The 20,089-nt window shown below is 44.0% G+C and overlaps 1 protein-coding gene across 1 annotated transcript in view; it reads left to right on the top strand.

Moving 5' to 3' along the window:
- Positions 1-20,089, top strand: part of LRGUK (leucine rich repeats and guanylate kinase domain containing) — a 103,829-nt gene that overhangs the window by 52,282 nt on the left and 31,458 nt on the right. The window contains exons 12-15 of the mRNA XM_032401539.1: positions 155-251; positions 4,018-4,131; positions 6,528-6,729; positions 7,359-7,454. Of these exons, the coding sequence (XP_032257430.1) occupies positions 155-251; positions 4,018-4,131; positions 6,528-6,729; positions 7,359-7,454 (509 nt within the window). The remainder of the gene's footprint in view (positions 1-154; positions 252-4,017; positions 4,132-6,527; positions 6,730-7,358; positions 7,455-20,089) is intronic.

Below are 20,089 nucleotides of genomic sequence, written 5' to 3'. Positions count from 1 at the left end.
CAAAACCACAGTGTTTTCAGAACTGCGTTCGTTAACCTCACAATTCATGATTCGTGGATGAATTTCAACTTTTTAAAACCTACTTTTACCCAGACCTTTTGCATTTTGAATCCCAAGCTGCTGGAAGTAGACCGGTTATCTACTGTGTTTTCAGGGCCTGCCACACCACAAGACCGCCTTACTTTGGAGAAGGGGATCGAGTTGATTATCATTTTATCTCTCAGGAAGTTTTTGATGAAATGCTAAACATGGTAAGAACATTTTCCTTTGTTTGTATTACACAAGAAACACACGTCCTCTGGTAGCAATATTAGGAACTAGTGATAACAAAGAGAAAAATGTTGTTTGTTATGAGAGAAGTGTTCTTGGGTTGTTTTTTCTTAAGCCAGGTATACATCCTTGTTGACATGCAGCTTTATTTTAGGATCTTGGAGAGAATGTTGTAAATTTTCAGTAAAGCTCAATGAGTAGACGTTTTAAGAAAATGGAAATAAGAGCACTACAAAAGTTCTTGTGATCTGTGTTTATCATGTGCTGCTGTTATTAATCAGACTTTACTCAAGATAGGCAACTCTCACAGACAGAGCTGATGTGCAAAGCTTATGAATTGAGCCTCCCTTGGTGTTGGAGTGTTCTGTCCAGAGACCATTCCTGTTTGCTATCACTGATGCTTTTTTTTCTTTTTAAGATTCTATATTTATTTATGAGAGAGAGAGAACAGGGGGAAGAGCAGAGGGAGAGGGACAAGCAGACTCCGCGCTGAGTGCAGAGCCTGATGCGGGGCTCGATCTCAGGACCCTGAGATCATGACCTGAGCTGAAACCAAGAGTTGGACCCTCAACTGACTGAGCCACCCAGGTGCCCCATCACTGGTGCTTTCTCCTGGTTGTAGCTCTAAGCGTCATTTCATCATGGTGTGTCTCATTCAGTTGCCTGTCCTGGACACATAGATAGCCTTAATCTTCCACATTATACATCAGTGCAGGTAATTGTGGTACAATTAAGCATGGGATCTGCAGTTTCTATGAGTTTAATTTTGAATGGCCAGCTTTACACATAGTGCATGTTTTCTCTTGCGTTCACAGAGAAACCCAAGTGAGAAAGTCCTGTAATCCCTAGGCCGTTTCCCCTCTAACCTTGTCAAAAGAACATCTTGGAGATTCTTTATAATCTTCTCTCCTAGGGCTGTATTTTGGTAGTTCATTTGAATGTATCCAGAGTACTTTGGGATTTTTATATTTCTAAAAGCCTTAATAGAGATAGGAAGCATTATCTTGATATTAGTAAGAAGGATTCCTTTAGGACTCTTTAGGTTGAAAGACAGCTAGTTGCCGAAATTCATGTTAATTTCTCTTGTTAGAGTCTGAGGCATTTTTTTCTTGGTTCAGTTCGTCTGTTCTCAGTACCCCATATGCTCCCCTGACGTTCCATACCTCATTGGATCGGTAGTAACTAAGTCTGGTTCAATTCCTAGTCTAAGAAATCGCTGTACTTACACACCATATTTGGTTTTACAGTTTGACTCCCTCTACAAAATCCTTGTACGGGTGCGTAGTACTTGTTTTTACTGCTTCTTCTAACGTATATTACTTCAGTATAATGTCATTTTCTTCAATTTGAATTTTGCTTCTGAGCTCCTTTTCCTTAAAGCGAGCTAGAGACTGTTTCTAAGAGGCAAACCTAGTGGGGCGCCTGGATGGCTCAGTCATTAAGCGTCTGCCTTTGGCTCAGGTCATGATCTCAGGGTCCTGGGATCGAGCCCCGCATCGAGCTCCTTGCTCAGCGGGAAGCCTGCTTCTCCCTCTCCCACTCCACTGCTTGTGTTCCCTCTCTTGCTGTGTCTCTGTCAAATAAATAAAATCTTTAAAAAAAAAAAAAAAAAAGAGGCAAACCTAGAGGTTATAACTCATGACATATTGTCAGCTTCTCTGGTCACACCAACACACTCAGCTGTCTGTATATATAACCCCCCTCCCTGGAACAGCCACCCAGACCGCCTGCCACCCCACCTTGGCAGTCTACCCTGCCGTACCCAGGCCCTGGACACCTCCTGTGGACAGTCACACCCACCCACTCCTCCATTCCCTCATCACCAACACGTGGAATTGCCACCCCACCACATGCCTACAGACACGTGAACCTTTCTTAAGGACATAAATGCAGTCACTTCCCTGAAGATATTCTTCCTCTCTTACTGAAGTAAGATCACAGACCTGGAGGCTCCTGAAATATGATTACTGCTGTTTACTAAGAAATCTGCAAGCAGGAAGATGTATCCCCAGCCAGAAGCTGGACGACCGCTTAATCTCAATTCTTTAAAAAAAGGTTAACAAAGCCTGTTTTATATATAAAAGCACAATGTCAGATTCTTCCCAGCTCTGCATTCTCCCAGGAAATATCTTTGGGGTCCACAGAGGGAGGCCCTTGTGTGCACCTGTGTACACACAAGTAAACAGATGTGTAGTATGTATCTGAAACGTGATTCAAGAGTACATTTTGAGGGGCACCTCGGTGGCTCAGTTGGTTAAATGTCCGACTCTTGATTGCGGCTTAGGTCATGATCTCTGGATTGTGAGATTGAGCCCCGTGTCAGGCTCCACACGGGGCATGGAGCCTGCTTAAGGTTCTCTCTCTCCCTCTGCCCCTCGCCCACCGCCAAAAAAAAATACATTTTGAAAACAGGGTGAGTCACAGTAAACAAGAAAAAGTATATACCTGATGGGAGATTCAGTATCTTATCTACCTATATAGATGCAATATATATATATATATATATATATATAAAAGATGTCCTAGTATTTTCTCCAAAGAACAAAGAAGGTATGACATTGAAGGAGTAAAATATTAGGATATTTATTGTTGAGTTTTTAACGTTTAGAATGCATGATATAAACTTCTTTGGATTACGAGGTGTGTAGATTTTCCTCATCACTCCTAGCAGACACATTCACTAGAGACCCACCCCACCACAGCAGATATTTTGTGTCTCATGGACTTCCAGGCCCCCCGTCCCGGGACAGATAGCCTGTCCCCGATCCCCAAATCTCCAGGACGTCTGGGGCCAGGAGGCAGAAGTAGCATAAAGGACTCCTAATTGCTACTGTTCTTAATGATGATGCCGCCATTCAATGGGATTCAGTTGATGGGATTCAGCCTTGCAAGTTTTCATTTCATCATTTCTTCCAAAATCCCGTGCATGAGGAGCCACAGTTGCCAAGAACATCCATATTTTTATTCCTTCTTTTGCGACCAGCTTTCCAGTTTAGATGAGACCTAGTAGCTTAATAAATATAACATTGTCAAAGAAAAGGTCAGCTTCCAGAGACATGTTTTAACTTGGACTGTTTTGCAAGGGAGTACAGCTTTGGGAAGAACTGGGCTTCCAGAATGTAGATAGAAGGCAGTATTTAAACCTCAAATGACTATAGGGCACACAGCAATTCTGTTGAAAAACACTTGGGGCGGTGTCAATAAAAAGCTGTGTTTTATAAGGAAAAACAGAACTGGGTCTGTTTTTCATGGCTTATCTCAGGATGCAAAGGGTTTTGGATGTCCCTGTAATTCATGGCCTTCAGGCTTATCTGGGAATGCAGGGCTTTCAAGAATGGGAGCTTTTTCTGGGGTACCTGGCCTGCCTGCATAGCTGACATGGCAAAGGGCGAGCTGTCGGTTTTGCTTTCTCAGTAATGACCGTTTATGGTGCAGGTTTGGCAAGGAAGCAGGTAAACAAGCAAAATGATCTGTTCTACCAGAAGCTTCAGCGCTTTCGCTCTCCCCACGTGTTTTGTCAGCAGACTCCGGGAGCTCCAAAAACTTAATTTTTTTTTTTGCCAGCTGAGACTTCCGAATAAATTTCTCTACCACATTTTGATATTAAGTTTCGTAAGCCCATCGTCAGCCTTCGATTTGTAAGTTTTATGGAAGCATGTAAAAGTAAGACATCAAATAATTTCATTTGTGTTTAACTTTCGTTATGGCAGCTGTTATATGAAAATCTCTGTACTTCTCAAATTTCAGGGGAAATTCATTCTAACATTTAATTATGGTAATCACAGTTATGGATTAAATAGGGACACCATAGAAGGTATTGCCAGAGACGGTTTAGCAAGCTGTATTCACATGGAAATAGAAGTAAGTGTCTTTGCATTCAGTCAATTTATTTTTAATGCGTGTGTGTGTGTGTGTGAGTCTGTATATATATATCTGGGGCTGAGGAGGGGGCTACGAATGCAGGGAGCACACTGCCAGGCACAGGGGGAAGCTTATAGTTCCTATGGGGGGGCCAGACATGAACACTTAAATGACAGGAGTTACGCTACAAGACGTGGCTTGCACGTACCCTCGGGATAGAAGTGCTCCTGGGGATTTACTTTCTAAGTTAATTTCCTCACCAAATTATCCCTTTTAGGGCATGGTCTCTGTTTATATAAAGTGATACTAGGTAAAGGTCCTTCTCACAGGCTGTGGAGCAGGTGCGTGGCCCCCTCAGGACCTGCCTGGGCAGCTCTGCGCAGCCGCCCTTGTTCTCTGCTTCCTCGGGGGAGACGTGTGCGCTATGCCCTCATTGACCCCCCTTGCTCGCTGGTTCCAATCCTTTCCAGCTCTGAGCGATTTAGACTTGCAGAATTCAGGAGACTTCCCTCTCTGCCCCCATATCCCATCCTCCCCAGTGACCTTCTGTAATTAGAATATGCAGAAGTTTCTCTCCAATCCAGATCCAGAGTAAAACCATGACTATCCTACTTGTTTTAAAAATAGATAGCTTTATTAACTATGTGAAGTCTTTAAAGACAGTTGATCGTCTTTTTAAGGTACCTTCACCGAGCGGTCTAACAGTTTTGTAGTCAGAGAAAGAAGTTAGAAAAATGATTCCATTAGATCAAACTTATAGAAAACAGAATCTGGGCTGGTCAGATACTCCTTTACTATCGACTCAGAAACTTCTTTAAAACTTGTTTCCTTTGTAACTGGGCAGAGGAGGAGACTGACTCCTTCTTGGCTCCCTGGATTGGGGCATTGCCTCACTTCAGTGAAACTGGTCACGTTTCTTCCAGCTCTTCAGTTTTTCTAACTTCAAAATCCTGCAGTTCTCATCTTTCCACAATTGATTACGTTTGCATCTTTAAGGAGGTTTTCTGTGTTTCTATGTTAATAATCAAAAATATCTTCCTCGGACAAGGCAGAAACTCTCCAGCTCCTTGTGCTTACCTTCTTCCAGTTCACTGGTTCTCTGAGTGCTGGCTCCTGTCTTTTTCCTCCCTGAGAACTTTCTCCTACTCATTTTCAAGAGGTTGACTCTATAAACCAGGCCTGATGTCCCTGATTCTCCCAAGTGAAAGCATTTCTCCAAACTGCTCTAGTCATTGACACTTTTAGAAATTATTTTTTAAAAGATCCCATATTTCACTCCCACTCCCCCCGCTGAATGTTTAAAACAAAGATTTTGAATGTTAAACTAAACTACTGATGATGGGATCGAGGAGGAAGGAGCTTTAGGGTTCATTTGGAAGGGCTCTTGCATTTCAGCTATGAGGAAATTAGTGCTCGGGGAGCAATTGTGGGATTTGCTCGCGGTCTGCAGGAGCTGGGGAGCCGCAGTTACTCACCACCCAGTCCTCCTGATCCACAGACCACCACCCAGCCCTGCTTCTTGGCATGGGCTCCTGGCAGCTTGGCTCTCCCTTGCTCTGGGTAGAAGCTGTGAGATGTAATAGGAACCATCCAACCAGGTTGCTGGTTTAGGAATAGGACCAGTCCCAAGGAGATGACAAAGGGGTAACAGAGGAGCCTTTTTTCCCTGGTAAGATCTTTATCTCCTGGAGCTGTAAGGGTGCTCTTTGAAATGTAGACTTGAAATTACTTCTGAGTGGGGTGCCTGGCTGGCTCAGTCAGTAGAGCATGCAACTCTTGATCTCTGGGTTGTAAGTTTGAGCCCACATTGGGTATAGAGATTCCTTAAAAATAAAATCTGAAAAAAGAAAAAAAGAAATTACTTTTCAGTACTAAAGATACAGCACTACTGTGAATGTACCTGTTTTATTCTGGCAATTTTCTTTTTGTTTTTCTTTCTTCTTCTTTTTTTTTTTTTTTTAAAGAGAGCATGAACAGGGAGGGGGGGAAGGGAGAGGGAGAGAGAATCTCAAGCAGGCCCCATGCCCAGTGTGGAGCCCAAAACTGGGCTCGATCTCATGATCCTGAGATCATGACCTGAGCTAAAATCAAGAGTCGGACACCTAACCGACTGAGCCACCCAGGGACCCCTAGCAATTTTCTTTTTTAACCCTCATGTTTATTAGAGTAGTTAGTTAGAGGATAACCAGGTAGTTCTTTTATTTCCAATAACAATATTTGATGAACAAAGGGAAGTAATCCAGCTTTGAGATATTTACAGGAAAATAATAGCTAATTATCCAAATAAACCTTTTAATACAAGACTACTTATTATACCTATGTTGTCAGATGTCTCCAGCATGATTTCTAAATTGTGTATCTGGTTCTAATTTATTCCCTTTTCTTTAAACAAATAGGGTGTAAGAAGTTTGAAATTTTCCTATTTTGAGCCTCGATATATCCTGGTGGTGCCCATGAACAAGGAAAAATATGAGGGATATTTGCGGAGAAAAGGATTATTTAGTCGTGTAGAGATTGAATTTGCTGTCTCTAGAGTGGACCTTTATATTAAAATCAACCAGAAATTTCCAGGATATTTTGATGCAATCATCAATGCAGGTCAGTAACTTTCAGCAAAGTTTTATTTTTGAAGTGTAAGGTCACTGGGGGAAAATCCTCTCTAATGTACATTCTTAACTGTTGGCTGACTGCAGTTTCTTGGTTGTAGGACTGGGGTCCCTGCTTCTTTTGTTGGCTCTCTGCCAGGGGTTGCCCTCTGTCCTAGAGGCTGCTCCCAGGTCCTGTACATGTGGCCCTTCTGTCTTCAAGCTGGTGACGGCACATCACATTCTCCTCATGCTTCAAGTCTCTGCTTTCCTCTTCTACCAGAAAACTCTCTTCCTGTATGGGGCTCCTGTGATCATGTGTAGGCCCACCTGGGTAGTCTACCTTCTGACTGGCCCAAACTCAACTGATGAGTAACCTTCATTACATTTGCAAAAATCCCTTTTGCCATTTGACGTGACATAATCACAGGAGTAACACCCCCTCACAGTCACAGGTTCTGCCCACACTGAAGAGAGGCAGTTATATGAGGGTGAAGTGTCATGAGGGTCTTAGAGTTCTGCCTACCACAATAGTCACAACGTTAGATGTGGCTTAAAAAATCATTACCACCAACAGTTGCAAACTGACTATATTTTGGTATGATTCTGTTGCCTTAAAGTACCTTTTCTCACTTACTGTAGATGATCTGGAAGTTGCCTACCAAAAGCTGAGTCATCTCATCAGAGAGTACCTTGGGTTGTCTGAGGAAACATCCAAGAATCTGGCTCCAACTGCAGGTACTACCCTCTCCCTTTTGTGCCAGGAAAACAAGTCTGTGAATTGCTATTTAGGTACTCGTTGAGCAGGCTCAAGCTGGTTCTAACTCTTTAATCCCTGTCCTTCCTCCCGTGTGACGGTCCCCACAAGTGAGCCGCGTGAATCAGCCCCCGGACCTGTCCCTCTCCTTGTTTGGGTGGCCTTAGCGGCACTCACAGGACTGTCCTTCAGGGACATGCTGGCCACTGCCTCCTTGGAGGTTAATGGTAAATAAGGGCCAGCCTCCCGGTTCAGATCTCAGCCTTCTAGAAGTTTGGCTCCCTTAGGGAGCTGACGTGGCGTTCTGCTCAGCAGGTTTGTATTTAGCGTTGTTTTAATCCAATAGGTTTCTTTCTCCTTTTCTTTGCATTGCCACAGTCCTCCAAGTGTGGTACTAGAGAGGATAGTAGAAGAGCATGGTCAGAGGGTATGAGCCTGGTTGTGGCCCTCCCGCTCCCTTGGGCAAGCTGCTGTGCTGTTTGGAGCTTCAGTGGACTGTCCTGCTAGATGGAGTTAATGCTCTCCATTAAAGGAGAGTTAATGCCTCATGGAGTATCTGCAGCAAACGACATGGGCTATAGAGCCGTGTATCTCCTCAGAATCCAGGAATTCTAAAGCCCTAACTTAGAATTTTGGTACCTGAGTATTTTGAGATGCATTTAGAAGGTTCTCCCCAATCCACTTCACTCCCACTGAGATGGCTAACTATGAAAAAAACAACAGAAAATACGTGTTGGCAAGGATGTAGAGAAGTTGGGAAGGTAAAATGGTTAGATCTGATGGAAAACAGTATAATGTTCCTCAAAAAATTAAAAATGGAATTACCATATGATCTAGCAATTCCACCTCAGGGTATCTACCCAGAAGAATTGAAAGCAGGGACTTGCTAGGTCCTTGTACACCAGTGAATGCAGCATTATTCACAGTAGCTGAGAAGTGGACAAATACTGTCTGATGCCACTTTTATGAGGTACCTAGAGTAGTCAAATCCACAAGGACAGCAAAATGGAATGGTTGCCAGAAGCTGGGGGAGGGAGAGGAATGGAGTGTTGTTGCTTAACAACTACAGAGTTTCACTATTACAAGATGAAAAGGACTCATGGACTTGGTTGCACAACAATGTGAATATACGTAACACAACTGAACTGTGCAGTCCTCCATGAATGCCTGTTTGTGCACAGAGCACACCTTCTTCCGGTCCTCTGAAGGTGGGAAGTCATACCCTGGTCACCTGTCTCCTAGAAGACATACGGAGAAGGACAGCCTCACTCTGTTATCTGTTGGTTGTTACCAGTTTCACACTGACCTCGTTCCAGAATTCCAAGGGTACCTGACCTGAAAAGAATGTGTAAAATTGCAAAAGGGCACCATCAGTTTGAACTCTGGCAAAACCGTGGCCAGGCCTGCCTCAACCTGGCCCGTGAAATCCTAATTGGGCCAAGAGTCACAAAGGCTAAAAGCACACGAACACACAGCAAGCCAGGGTCTCACGTCAACGTTTTACAATATGATATGTGAAAGCAGTTCAGCCCACCGGAGGGGACCTTCTTTTTCTTCATTAGGGTGGTAAAAATACACATAACATAAAGTTTGCCATCTTAACCATTTTTAAGTGTACAGTTCAGTTGTGTTACGTATATTCACATTGTTGTGCAAGGGGGGACATTCAATGAGGGGCGTGCCCATGTGTTTATCCAGCACTGCTGCCATCGGTTCTTTAGAAAGCCGTCCATGCCTGGCAGGGTGCACAGTATATCTCCCGAGGCTTTGGTAGCTGGATAGAAGTGTCTCCTGAGGAAATCTGACCCTCTTTGCTTTTAATCTTTCCTAACCCAGCAACTTCTGATGTTTAATTTGGTCTCCTGGGTGGAGCTGTCCCATTGGGGGCGCTCTCCTACGTTAGAACACCCTGCCCTGATCCCTGAGCCGGGCCCATCTCCCACTGTAAATTAATAAGTTGGTGTTCTGACTTTTAAATCAGCCCCTTGTGGATTTAGATGAGCGTGAGTCAGTCCCCCGAGCCTGAGCAGTTCTGAGGAATGGAGAGAAGCATGTTTGTCAGTCCGTAGCACAGAGGGCACCTCTGAGATGTGGCGCTTGAGCAGAACTCTGCCTCTAAGCCAGTGGGGCTCCAGCCCTCCATCTTTCCATATTGTGCAACCACCAGCACGCAGACTATTGGGTGCAGTTGCCATTTGGCAAATTAATAGACCAGATAATGTGTGCATAGGAAAACAGACTCCCATTTCAAAGGGTATAATAAAACTTCATTTATTTGGACCAATTAGGTTTGGCCTGTCTGATTTAATGGAAAGTATGAATTACAGAATTTGTTAAGATGTTACCCCTCTCAGATACATTTAATAACAGAAACTGGGTCATCCAGTTATTGACTAATAGAGCCTCAGCTTTAAAAAGTAGAGGGGAGGGTTTATAATTAATACATCAATTCCCTGACCTCCGTAGACCCCCATTTTCCTGGCAGGTTTAGTGTTTTGGAAAATAATGTGTTTTCTTAAGAAGCCACACCACCTCATTTTATTTAAATAGTCAATCTGTGGAAGATGTTACTGTCTTCAGTTGCTGGTTTCAGGATAAACTTGCACATAAAGTGACTTTGTGGAGGCCAGACATGATTCAAGTGAGTATTTAAAAATTCTAAGAGCATAGTCCTTTCTAATAAAGCTTTTAAAGGATCTCTAGTGCATTAAGAGTAGAGCCAATGGCCTCTTGGCGTTTCAGGGCTGTAAAGTGTATGTCAAGGAGGACAGGCCCAGATGTTCACAGGTTCACTGCAGGCGAGCAGGGCCCAACCATAACCACCTCAAAATGAGCGTCATGACTCCCCAAAAAGAGACCAGAGCCCCAGCAGGGTCACCACCCCAGGCCTGGCTGGCTCTTAAATTTTTGCTTCCACTCTGAGCTGGGTCCCTCTGATTTTAAGTTCTGTAGTTCAGGTATGTTTACATAAAGACTTATATTACTTATTTAAATGTGAGTGAGACCCCTAGAAGAAAAGATGAATAATTTTAGCAGAGTGGAATATTTTTAATATTTAATTGAGCTGTCAAAGGTAAGAAATTGAAGTAAAAAATATTTAAGAGTCTATGAAAGACAGTCTGAACAATTAGAAAATTGAACTGGAAATAGGAAACCTTAGTTTTGTATTCCAGATTTCACCAGTAATCATTAATTTGATTAGAGAAATCACTTTGAACTTCCATTTCTAAAAATTTCTGAAAAACAAGGCCAACTACATTTAATATTATGGAACATTCTAGAATTTGCTGAGATTTTTTCCCAGTTAGATTAGACTGCCTATAAGTTAGGCTCCAGTACAAATCGAAATCTGGTGGCCAATGGTATTGTTTTCATGGAAGCAGGAATCCTGTACCAATGCCATTTGGGAAGTATTCCTAGATATTTGAAGTAATAATACATAGCTTTATCTTTAGTAATTTCATGTTGCTAATTTGTAACTGATGATACAATTTTAATTTCTACTCTTAATGATGAAACTAGAACAAAGTCATAAAAGTAAGCCTGAAGTCTATCAGTATAACAACCGCATCCGTCTGGACCCAGAAATGCAAACCTTTACCAGAGGAAAGACTCTGAATTTCCATTAAATGCACGTACAAATAGTAACTTTAGGTACAGAGTGATTATAAAACCTCAAAATACTGAGATGTACATTAATTAAAAATGTTTATCAACCATGGTACGGATGATCTTATCTTTCTTCCCCTATAGCAGTGCAGGTAATATTCATTTCCAAAGCATGAAGACTAAAAAAATCCTGAGCAAACAATACAGTTTTTATGAAATAAGAAAAAACTCACTCTATTCACAACTCAGTGTAAGGGACGTCTTTACCCTCCATGTGTCTCTATACAACCTATTTCTGGAATACTTATCTGGTGCTCCCAATAAAGCTTTTAAAAAGCTGATCCAACTACCACTCTGAGTTCCTGCTATAGAAATCATAAAATAAAATTATATTTGCAAATCATTATTTAGATCTGACTAATGATAGAGGAAAATGATGATGGTGATGATGAGTCAAACAGGGGCACTTGAGCAATTTACTACTCCCCATGTGGTGCTTTTATCTCTAATAAAGGACAGGGTATCATTTGCCAAATGATGTGAATTGTTGAATCCTATAAGTGGGGAAAAAATCCTTGTGTGTCTGATTCTAGGAAACCAGGGGTTTACAAATAGAAAGAGCCTTCAGCATTGGGTTTCACTCTTATGCCTTTCTATTTTTTTTATTTCTTTTTTTGTGTGTGTGTGATTAAAAAACCATAAAATTAGCCATTTTAGCCATTTTAAGTATACAACTTAATGGCATTAACTACATTCACAGTGTTGCATAACCATCCCAACTACCTGTTTCCAAAAGTTTTCACCCCTCCCACGCAGAAACTCCATTCCCATTAAGCAATAACTCCCCCATTAGCCCCTGGTGACCTCTAATCTACTTTCTGTCTCTATGAATTTACCTAGTCTAGACATTTTTACTGTTCTTATATTTTAATTTAGCCTTGTTTCTTGACTAAATTTGTATTTAATCTATAACTGTCATGAACTAGGGAGATAGGAATGATGAGCAGGGCCATCCCCTCAGAAACCCCACCAGGAGGCAAACTTTTCCTTGTCCCCACTCTTCCCCAACCCCTCCCCAGAAACGTCTGGTTCAGCTGGAGGCACAGGGTATCTGCCCAGACGAGGAGGTTCAGGGATGACCCAGAGTAGTCCAAGCTCATCTTGCTTTGTGGGGGAGAATGGACAGTGGCCGGGAGCCTGGTTTGCTTCTGGGGATGGACCACCCTGGGGTCACCTTGGAGGTCCGACTTTGTCTGCAGTCTCTGAGCATCAGGTCTCCCTCAAAGAGGGCTGAGACTAGTTTCTTCAAGGCTGTTCCACACTGGTGTGCCCCGCCCCTGGCCACAGCATTTCAGAGCCATGTCCTTAGGACTCCGTTAAGATGTTATATGGGCCACCAGAATATGTATGGGCTTCTCTCATAACCAAGTGCCTGCTGAGCTGATTGTGTCCATGGTTTGTCCACGAGACCAGAATCATACGGAGAACTTGCTCCCATGGTAATCGAAGGAAGCGTCCCCCTCTGCAACGTTAATGTGCTGGTGGCCTCTGAGAGCCATTGCTGAAACCGGGGTAGACTCGGAGGGAGAAGAGTAGCCCTGGGGGTGGGGCGGATCCTCAGGAGCAGGTCCTCCGAGCCATGGCACCTCAGCCTTCCGTGGGATCCATTCTTTGCCTCCTTCCATTCACTGCTGACTTATTGAGTGCCTGTTGAATTTCCCGTATCTTACCTTGCCTTCCCTTCCCTTCCCTGGTAAGCTGATTATTCCTCATAGAGCTCCCAGTTTCTTGAAGAGGACTACCATTAAACAATCAGGACTTCCCCTGGCTTAGATGTCCTCCCTCTAGTTTCTACCATCAAAAGCAGCACTGGCCTCTCTAAGCTGTGGAAGTTTTAAATCTCATTCGCTTAAAAATTGTTCTTGCCACTCAGAACCATTTTGGTTCTGTGAATCAGTCTCTTTATGTTCATGATTTCAATTGACTAAGATTGTTCTACTTACTACTAAATAAGAGAATTCTAGGCACCTAGTATCCCCAAGGGGAAGGAACGGTTATAATTCTTCTCTATGTGTAATTTTATTCTTTTCAAGGGCCTATGTGCATCAGGAAAGGAAAAGGTATTTTTTTGTTGTTGTTGTTATTTCTAAAGTTACTTAGTTACATAGTATGTGTTAAGATGTTTTTAGCTAACTTCTTTTTATATCAAAGCAGGAGCTCCCTCTAGCAAGAAGACCCCCTCTGGGGTGCCAGCACACCTGGTCCCATCCCCAAGGCGCTTGGCGAAACTGCAAGCAGATGGCCAGATAACAGAGGCTCTCTCTGGAATGCAGATTCATGCACAGGTCCCTGAGCATCAGAACCCAGCCCCCTCCCAGAACCAAGAGCTGGCTCAGGCGGGAGCAACCCATCAAGAAGAATTTTCTCCCAGTAGCCATGTCAGTGCTGAGCCTCCTCCACAGCCCAGCTCATCAGCACTTGGTATTTCCCAGCAGGCCCAAGACTTATCCCCAAACCAGAAGGAAGGGGATGTTCAACAATTGGATCTTTCTTCAAAAATAGTAACGACAGATCTCCCTGAAAATGAGTCCCAGACATCTGAGGCAAAAGCAGGTAAAATAGGGCAGCCTTCCATCGTTCCTTCCCAAGGGCCTTCTCAGCACCCTGACCCACCTCTAGCTCACAGCCCTCAGCCAGACCAAGATGAGGAATCAGGGGAGGCCAAGGTGACCTCCACTGGCCCTCCCCCATCTGAGGCTCCCCAGGAGTCTGGCCCAACATCCCTCAGCCCCCAGAGAACCCAGGATGAGGAAACTGAGTCAGCTGATCTGCCACCCAACAGTACCCCTTATGAGCCTCCAAGAGACTCTTCCCACCCTAATGGGGCCAAAACACCAGGACCATCTCCAGAAGATTCTCAACAACTTCTAGAGGAGGGAACCCCCAAAGGAGAATTTGTTCGGGTTAGCACTCCTTACCCAGAATTGCCACGTCCTCGGGATTCAACAGATATCAAACAGACCCAGGACAGGAAAGACCCAATGACTTTGCTTCCCAGAAGCCGCCTGGCTCCCACCAGGCTGCCCCAGCCTCAGGTCCTTGCTCCACTCCAGAGTCGGAGGCCCACACCCAAACTCCTCTCACCCAGCAGGGAGGAAGCTTTAGGAAGAGCCTCAGATCAAACCGTGATTCCCTCCCCCAGGCCTCCACCAGCTCAGGAAGGAGACCCCAGTAAACTTCCTCCCATCAGCCCTCCCCATTCCAAACCACCACCAAATCTGAGCCCCCATCTGGACCACAGTCCTCAGCAAGTCCAGGAAGAAAAGGTCAGGGAGGTGAAACTCCCTCTTATCAGCTCCCCCATCCAGGAGCACATGCCGCAGCCCGCTCCCCATTCGCCCCAGGAGGAGGAGGCCCAGGTGGTTAGGCTCCCACAAATTCCCACTTCCTTCTCTGAACAGCAGCTGCCTCAGAACACAGGGCCTCGCCATGATCCGAGGCCTGCGAAGGAAAGGCAAGCTCCAAAAGCAGGCCACGCCTCCAGGAAGAAGACTTCAGATGTGCGGGCCTTACCCCAAAACCAAGAGCCAGTGCAGCAGACGGAAGCTAGGAAAAAAAAAACTCCCTATCCAAAGAGAGACAACTAAAGGACCAGGGCATCTGAAAAAGGCACCGCCTAGAAGCCATCAGACAGCCTTGCAGCCGGAATCCCAGAGTAAGCTGACTCCCCCAAAGGTACCAGACCACCCTAATCCCAGCCCGCCTCTGAGTCCTCAGGGGAACCAGCAGAGAAAAGCCCACACAGCAGAAATTCCTGAGCCACCCCACGCTGAACCATTGCCTAAGGATCCCCAATTACAAGAAGAGAAACGGGTAAAGGTACATTCTTCCAGAAGAAAGGCCCGTGCCAACCTCCCCCCAGATGACCTGGTTCAGAAGGTAGCTATGTCCAAAAAAGGGCCATCCTTGAAAAAAGAGAATTCTGGAGGATTGTCTCAGGAAAATAAAGCTACCCTCAGTGGCAGTCAACCAACTCAGGAGGGTCGGCCCCTGCCCAGGAGACCTCTCCAGAGTGAAACGTCCTCTGCAGAGTCAAGACCAGATGATTCTGCTCCTAGGCAGCATCGGAGGAGAAACGAAGAGGCTCATAAAAGCGGAAGATTTCAGAAGAGAGAGACTGCTTTGGATTCCCCAGAGCAGGCCTCCACCCAGCCCATCACAGGGACGCAAGCCCGGAAGGGGACCAGTCAGACCGGAGAGAGGTCTGTCCAAAGGGACAGGGTTCCAGGCAGCAAGCCAGAGACGAGACAAACACAGCCGGAGACATGGCGGAGCACCAAAGGACAGAAGCTCTGCCGCACCCCAGAATCAGGTGTCCACTGAGGAGCGGGGCAGCTGGAAAGGAAGACTGCGAGCTAGGGGCAGTCAGAGCCCCAAGGTTTAAGCCATCCCTGGAGCACTGGGTCTTTAACATCTGTGCGCCCTGGAGCCAGTGCTGTCACAGAAAGGACAGTGATGGCCGGGGCACTATGAGCCCATATACCAGCTTCCTTCTGCCACCCCACGTAAGCATGGGGGGCGGTGGGCACCAGCCCTGTCCAGGCATTGGGTTCTTAGAAGGCAGCTAGTCTGTGCAGATTCTTGTGGTTGCCACTGTAGCCTGGAAGAGCAGCCCCTCGAGGCGGGGTACACCAGCAAACAGCGGTCCTGCGGCCAGCGATAGAGCTGGTCTTAAAGATTGGTGTCAGCAGGGAGCCTCCGTGTCTAGACTCGCATGAATTCCAATATGCGTTCCAACTCTGGCCGAAGCAATGTCACGTTGCCATTGTTTTTGTTGAATTCATTAGGAAAACTCACTTCTAGATGAGGAAAGTGTCACATGCCTCTCGCCTTATCAAGGGATCCAGAAGGAGAACTCTGAGAAAGGAAGCCTCTGCAGTTTCTGGGTCTTGGTCACTCCGGCAAAGATTCTAGACCCGCGGTTAATTTGTGGGAACAAGTTCTTTGCACATGGGACACTGTGATTGATGAGTGCTTTGGATTTGTGTTGGCACGTGTGACCTGAAACTTACTTTTGCTGGAAATGTATTTCAAACTGAATACCTTCCTTTTCTCGCTGAATAGTAACCTCATGTAAATTAGCCCATGCCTTCATTATGCCAAGCCACCTGGTTGAATCAGTTAAAAGGGTTAGTGGGGAGAAAATGGAGGGGAATCAGTTTTCCTTTATCGATTCACACCATCAGGATTCCTTTGCTGACAAGTTACTGGGGTCCAACCTGAGCCAGCTTACGGGAATCTATAAGAAGGGAGTGGGATATCTCCTACAACCAAACTGTGGGGAGGGCGGAGGTATAGCAGAGCCTCAGAATTGGGGACCAGTTATTGAACATAACCCAGACTCTCATCATCCCCAGTATTTTCTGTCATCAACTGCACTCTCGTCATTTCTCTGTTTCTTTCTCCATGGTGGCTCCTTTTGATTCAGACAGACTACATCAAAGTTTCTGCACATGGCAAGGAACATGGCCACCAGTACCTCTCAAGTCTTACATCTGGTTTTACATGTGGCAGCTCCCACTACTAGAAAGGGATTAATTTACATGTTCCTTAATCCTAAAATTAAAAAAAAAAAAAAATTCAGGGAAAGATACCAGTTGGCTTGGCTTGGGTCAGGTGCTCATCCTTAAACTAATCAATCTACTCTGGGCAGAGACAGGGTCCCAGACACGTAACCATTGGGTCCCCCTCCTCGAGTACATGGCAACTGCGTTCCTGGAAGGCAGTAATTATGAGTAAAGCAGCCAACCCAAGATTTGGCTCTTAGAGAGTTACAAGCTATTTATTGAGTGCTTACTATGTATATAGCAGCATCTGAAGCTGTGTTTGGCATCTTATATTTAAAAAATAGAAAAAAATTGAGGACTAAATGCCCGTATAAATGGATCTTACCATATACGAAAGGTATGTGTCCACGAAATTGTATGTATGGCAGATGTTATTTCAAGTTCAGTAGAGGAAATTGACATTTTTAAAATCCAGGATGCAGGAATCCTCTTGTAAAATGAAGAGCCTATGTTATGCCAATAATTACCCTTTGATTTATCTGGTTTGTCAAAGATGACAGTAATAAGGTGAATGTTTTTTAAAATAACTTATTTTTATTGCGTTAGTTCAGTCATCCAACAAGCATTGATTGAGCGCCTACGTGCCAGACACTGTGCTAGCTGATGGACGTACGTAGCGTTGATGAGACACCCAAGGAGCTCTCTCTCTTATCCAGGGAGACAGATAAGAGAGTTCATTACACCTCCATGTGATTGGGGCAGCTGGAAGCCCCACTGCACACCGGGCCAGGTTTAACATCAGATGGACAGGCAAACCCATTTATTAACTTTTCCAGTATGCCCTAAGGATACCAAGGAAGGACACTGAATCCAGCCTGGGATGGGAGAATTGGATCAGAAAACACTTCCAAGAGGAGGTCATCTTTCAGCCAAGTCATCAAGGTTGCAAAATGAGAATGATGGGAGAGAGCGAAGGTTTTTTCGAGGAGGGAACAGCATACACTAGGCATGGCAGTAAGAGCGGACACAGCATTTCTTCTAAGGACCCAGATGTCAGGAGAGCTGTAGGTATCTGTAGGTCCAGAGGGCGTTTTGTGCTATGCGAATAACGAGTTTGGAAACTTGATCTAACAATGGGGAGCCATTGAATAGTTAAATTTTTATCTTAGAGACGTGTCTAGAGTTGGTATGGAGGATAAATTTAAGATAGTCAATACAGGGGGTAGGAAGGATGGCTGGGAAACTATTGCAGTAGTCCTAACAAGATGGTAAGGGCCTGAAATAAGGTACTGTGGCAGGAATGGACAGATTTGAGGAAGTATCTGGATTGGACGTGGGGAGGGGGGAGGATGGACGTGAAAAAAAGGAAGAAAATTAGGATAACCACCCCTTGTTTTATGAGCCATGAAGGGTGCATTTCAGAGGCGCCGATACCTCACTTAGGTGAGAACTTAAGAAAAATACATGGTTTCCTCCTCGGGCAACTTGTTCTGAGACTCCTTAAGGCATTCGGGTTCGCATTTTTATTAGGGTGCTAAAGGGAAGTGAAAAGCCAAGTTTCCCTTTGTTCGACTTAGAGGAAGCTCTAGCTCCCTTCCCGGGTGTTGGTGATGGTATAAAGTTTGTGTTTTGGATAGTATATCAAAATGTCCTAGGTTCAGTGCAACTGGGCAACACTTTATAGTCCAAGAAAGGGAGTAGCAAAAATCATTGACGCCTCTGTGGTGGGAGGATTTTACTGCTATTACTGATTTTCTCAGTGTAATGGAAACTTCTGCTTTTTAGCTGTATAAGAATTGCCATTTTCCATCTACGTTTACAAAGTTCACATCACTTCCATTTGCTGTATTCCTCAGCGAAGTGATCTTTATGGGAAAGCAGAAAACATGGCAGACTTTAGTCCCTCTATTAGCTAATATGATTTCTAGCTTTTTAAAGTCCGGCAGCTCGTATTGAAATCAACCGAGATAATAGTTCCACTGGGCATAAGAGCCTTCTTCAAATATTTAAAGAGCTAAATCAGTTATTTTCAAGCCTCAAAAGAGAATTGGAACAAAGGACACGATCAGGTAATTCACAAAAGAGGAGAGAAAAATGGCCAAAATACATGTCAAAAAGCTTTTAGCTTTCACCACTTCTGTAAGTTAAAATGGATTAGATTGTGGGGGGTGCCAAACTGGCAAAGATGGAAAGCAAATTAATGCCTATTCTTGGTGAGGTTAAGGGGAAACAGGCTTTCTGTGTCATCACTGAGAAAGTAAGCTGGTACAACTTTTGGGGGACAGTTGAACAATATCTGTCAGAGCCTTTAAATTTTGCCTATCTTTAACCTAGTAAGTCTAATCTACAACTTACCACAAGGAAGTAACTGACCTAGAAGGATGTTCCCATTAATATCTTTATAATAAAATCTGGAAATAATATAGCCACCCAATGGGGTTTTAAAAATAAGTTATGGAAAAGTTATGGTATAGCTATATGCTAGAACGCTATGTTGCCATTATAATCATGTTGTAGAAGAATATAGAGAAGAGGAAAATATTTGTTACATATTAAGGAGAAAACAGGTTAAGGAGGTAGAACCAGTATGGTTCCAGTTGTGAGTTCTGGGTTGTCAGATTATGAATAATTTTTATTTTCTCACTTATGCTTTTTAGTATTTTCCAAATTTTCTACAACGAACCTGTGTTTATTTGGGAAAGGTTACATAGAATCAAATTCACATATATGAAAATCTTCCCTGTGAAAGAGCAACCTTATGTTCTATTTCAATTTGGCATAATGAGGAACTTTCTAAAAGTTAGAAGTCATGTTCAAAGGAACAAATAGGCTTTCTTTAGAACTTAGAGGCTCTGTGTTGGGAATCTTACAAGAAGCCTCCATATGTCGGGTGATCAGTTGGGCTGGATAAAATTTAAGGTTCCTTTTATGATATGATCCATTTACTACACCTGGCTCTACCTAATTTTTAAAAATGCTGGTCATAACCTACAAAATGGATTCCACAATTTAGTTTGCAACCTACAGTTTGGAAACCCCTGCGCTGAGCTCTCTGGAGCTTTGCTCTGGTGCCGTTCCTAGAGGCCTGCTCACGAGATGCTTCCCTGCTCTGGTAACTTCATGTGTAATGGGATGGGTTGACATATGATCTATGCTGAATTCCTTTCTGGGACAATAGCAAGGATCCAGTGGATTGGCAGTTATGCTCTTTGTCAGTATTCGGGCTCCAGAGAAGATATGTCCAAAATTCTTGTGCATAAAAATTAAGTTCTTATGTAAAGCAAAAAAAAAAAAATCTTGATCAGTAGTATTTTCAGCACTAAGTACTTAGCTGACTCCCTTTCCTTTTGCTCCATGACAACCCTGAAATCATCTTGTTAACATAAAAGATCCTCCAAATTCCACTTTAGATAATTGCGCTATTTATATAGTCTCTAGCA

Source organism: Phoca vitulina, unplaced genomic scaffold (genome assembly GCF_004348235.1).
Source record: "Phoca vitulina isolate PV1807 unplaced genomic scaffold, GSC_HSeal_1.0 scaffold4, whole genome shotgun sequence".
Classification (NCBI taxonomy): domain Eukaryota; kingdom Metazoa; phylum Chordata; class Mammalia; order Carnivora; family Phocidae; genus Phoca; species Phoca vitulina.
Note: the sequence above shows the minus strand (reverse complement) of the source record. Positions and strands in the feature narration are given on the sequence as shown.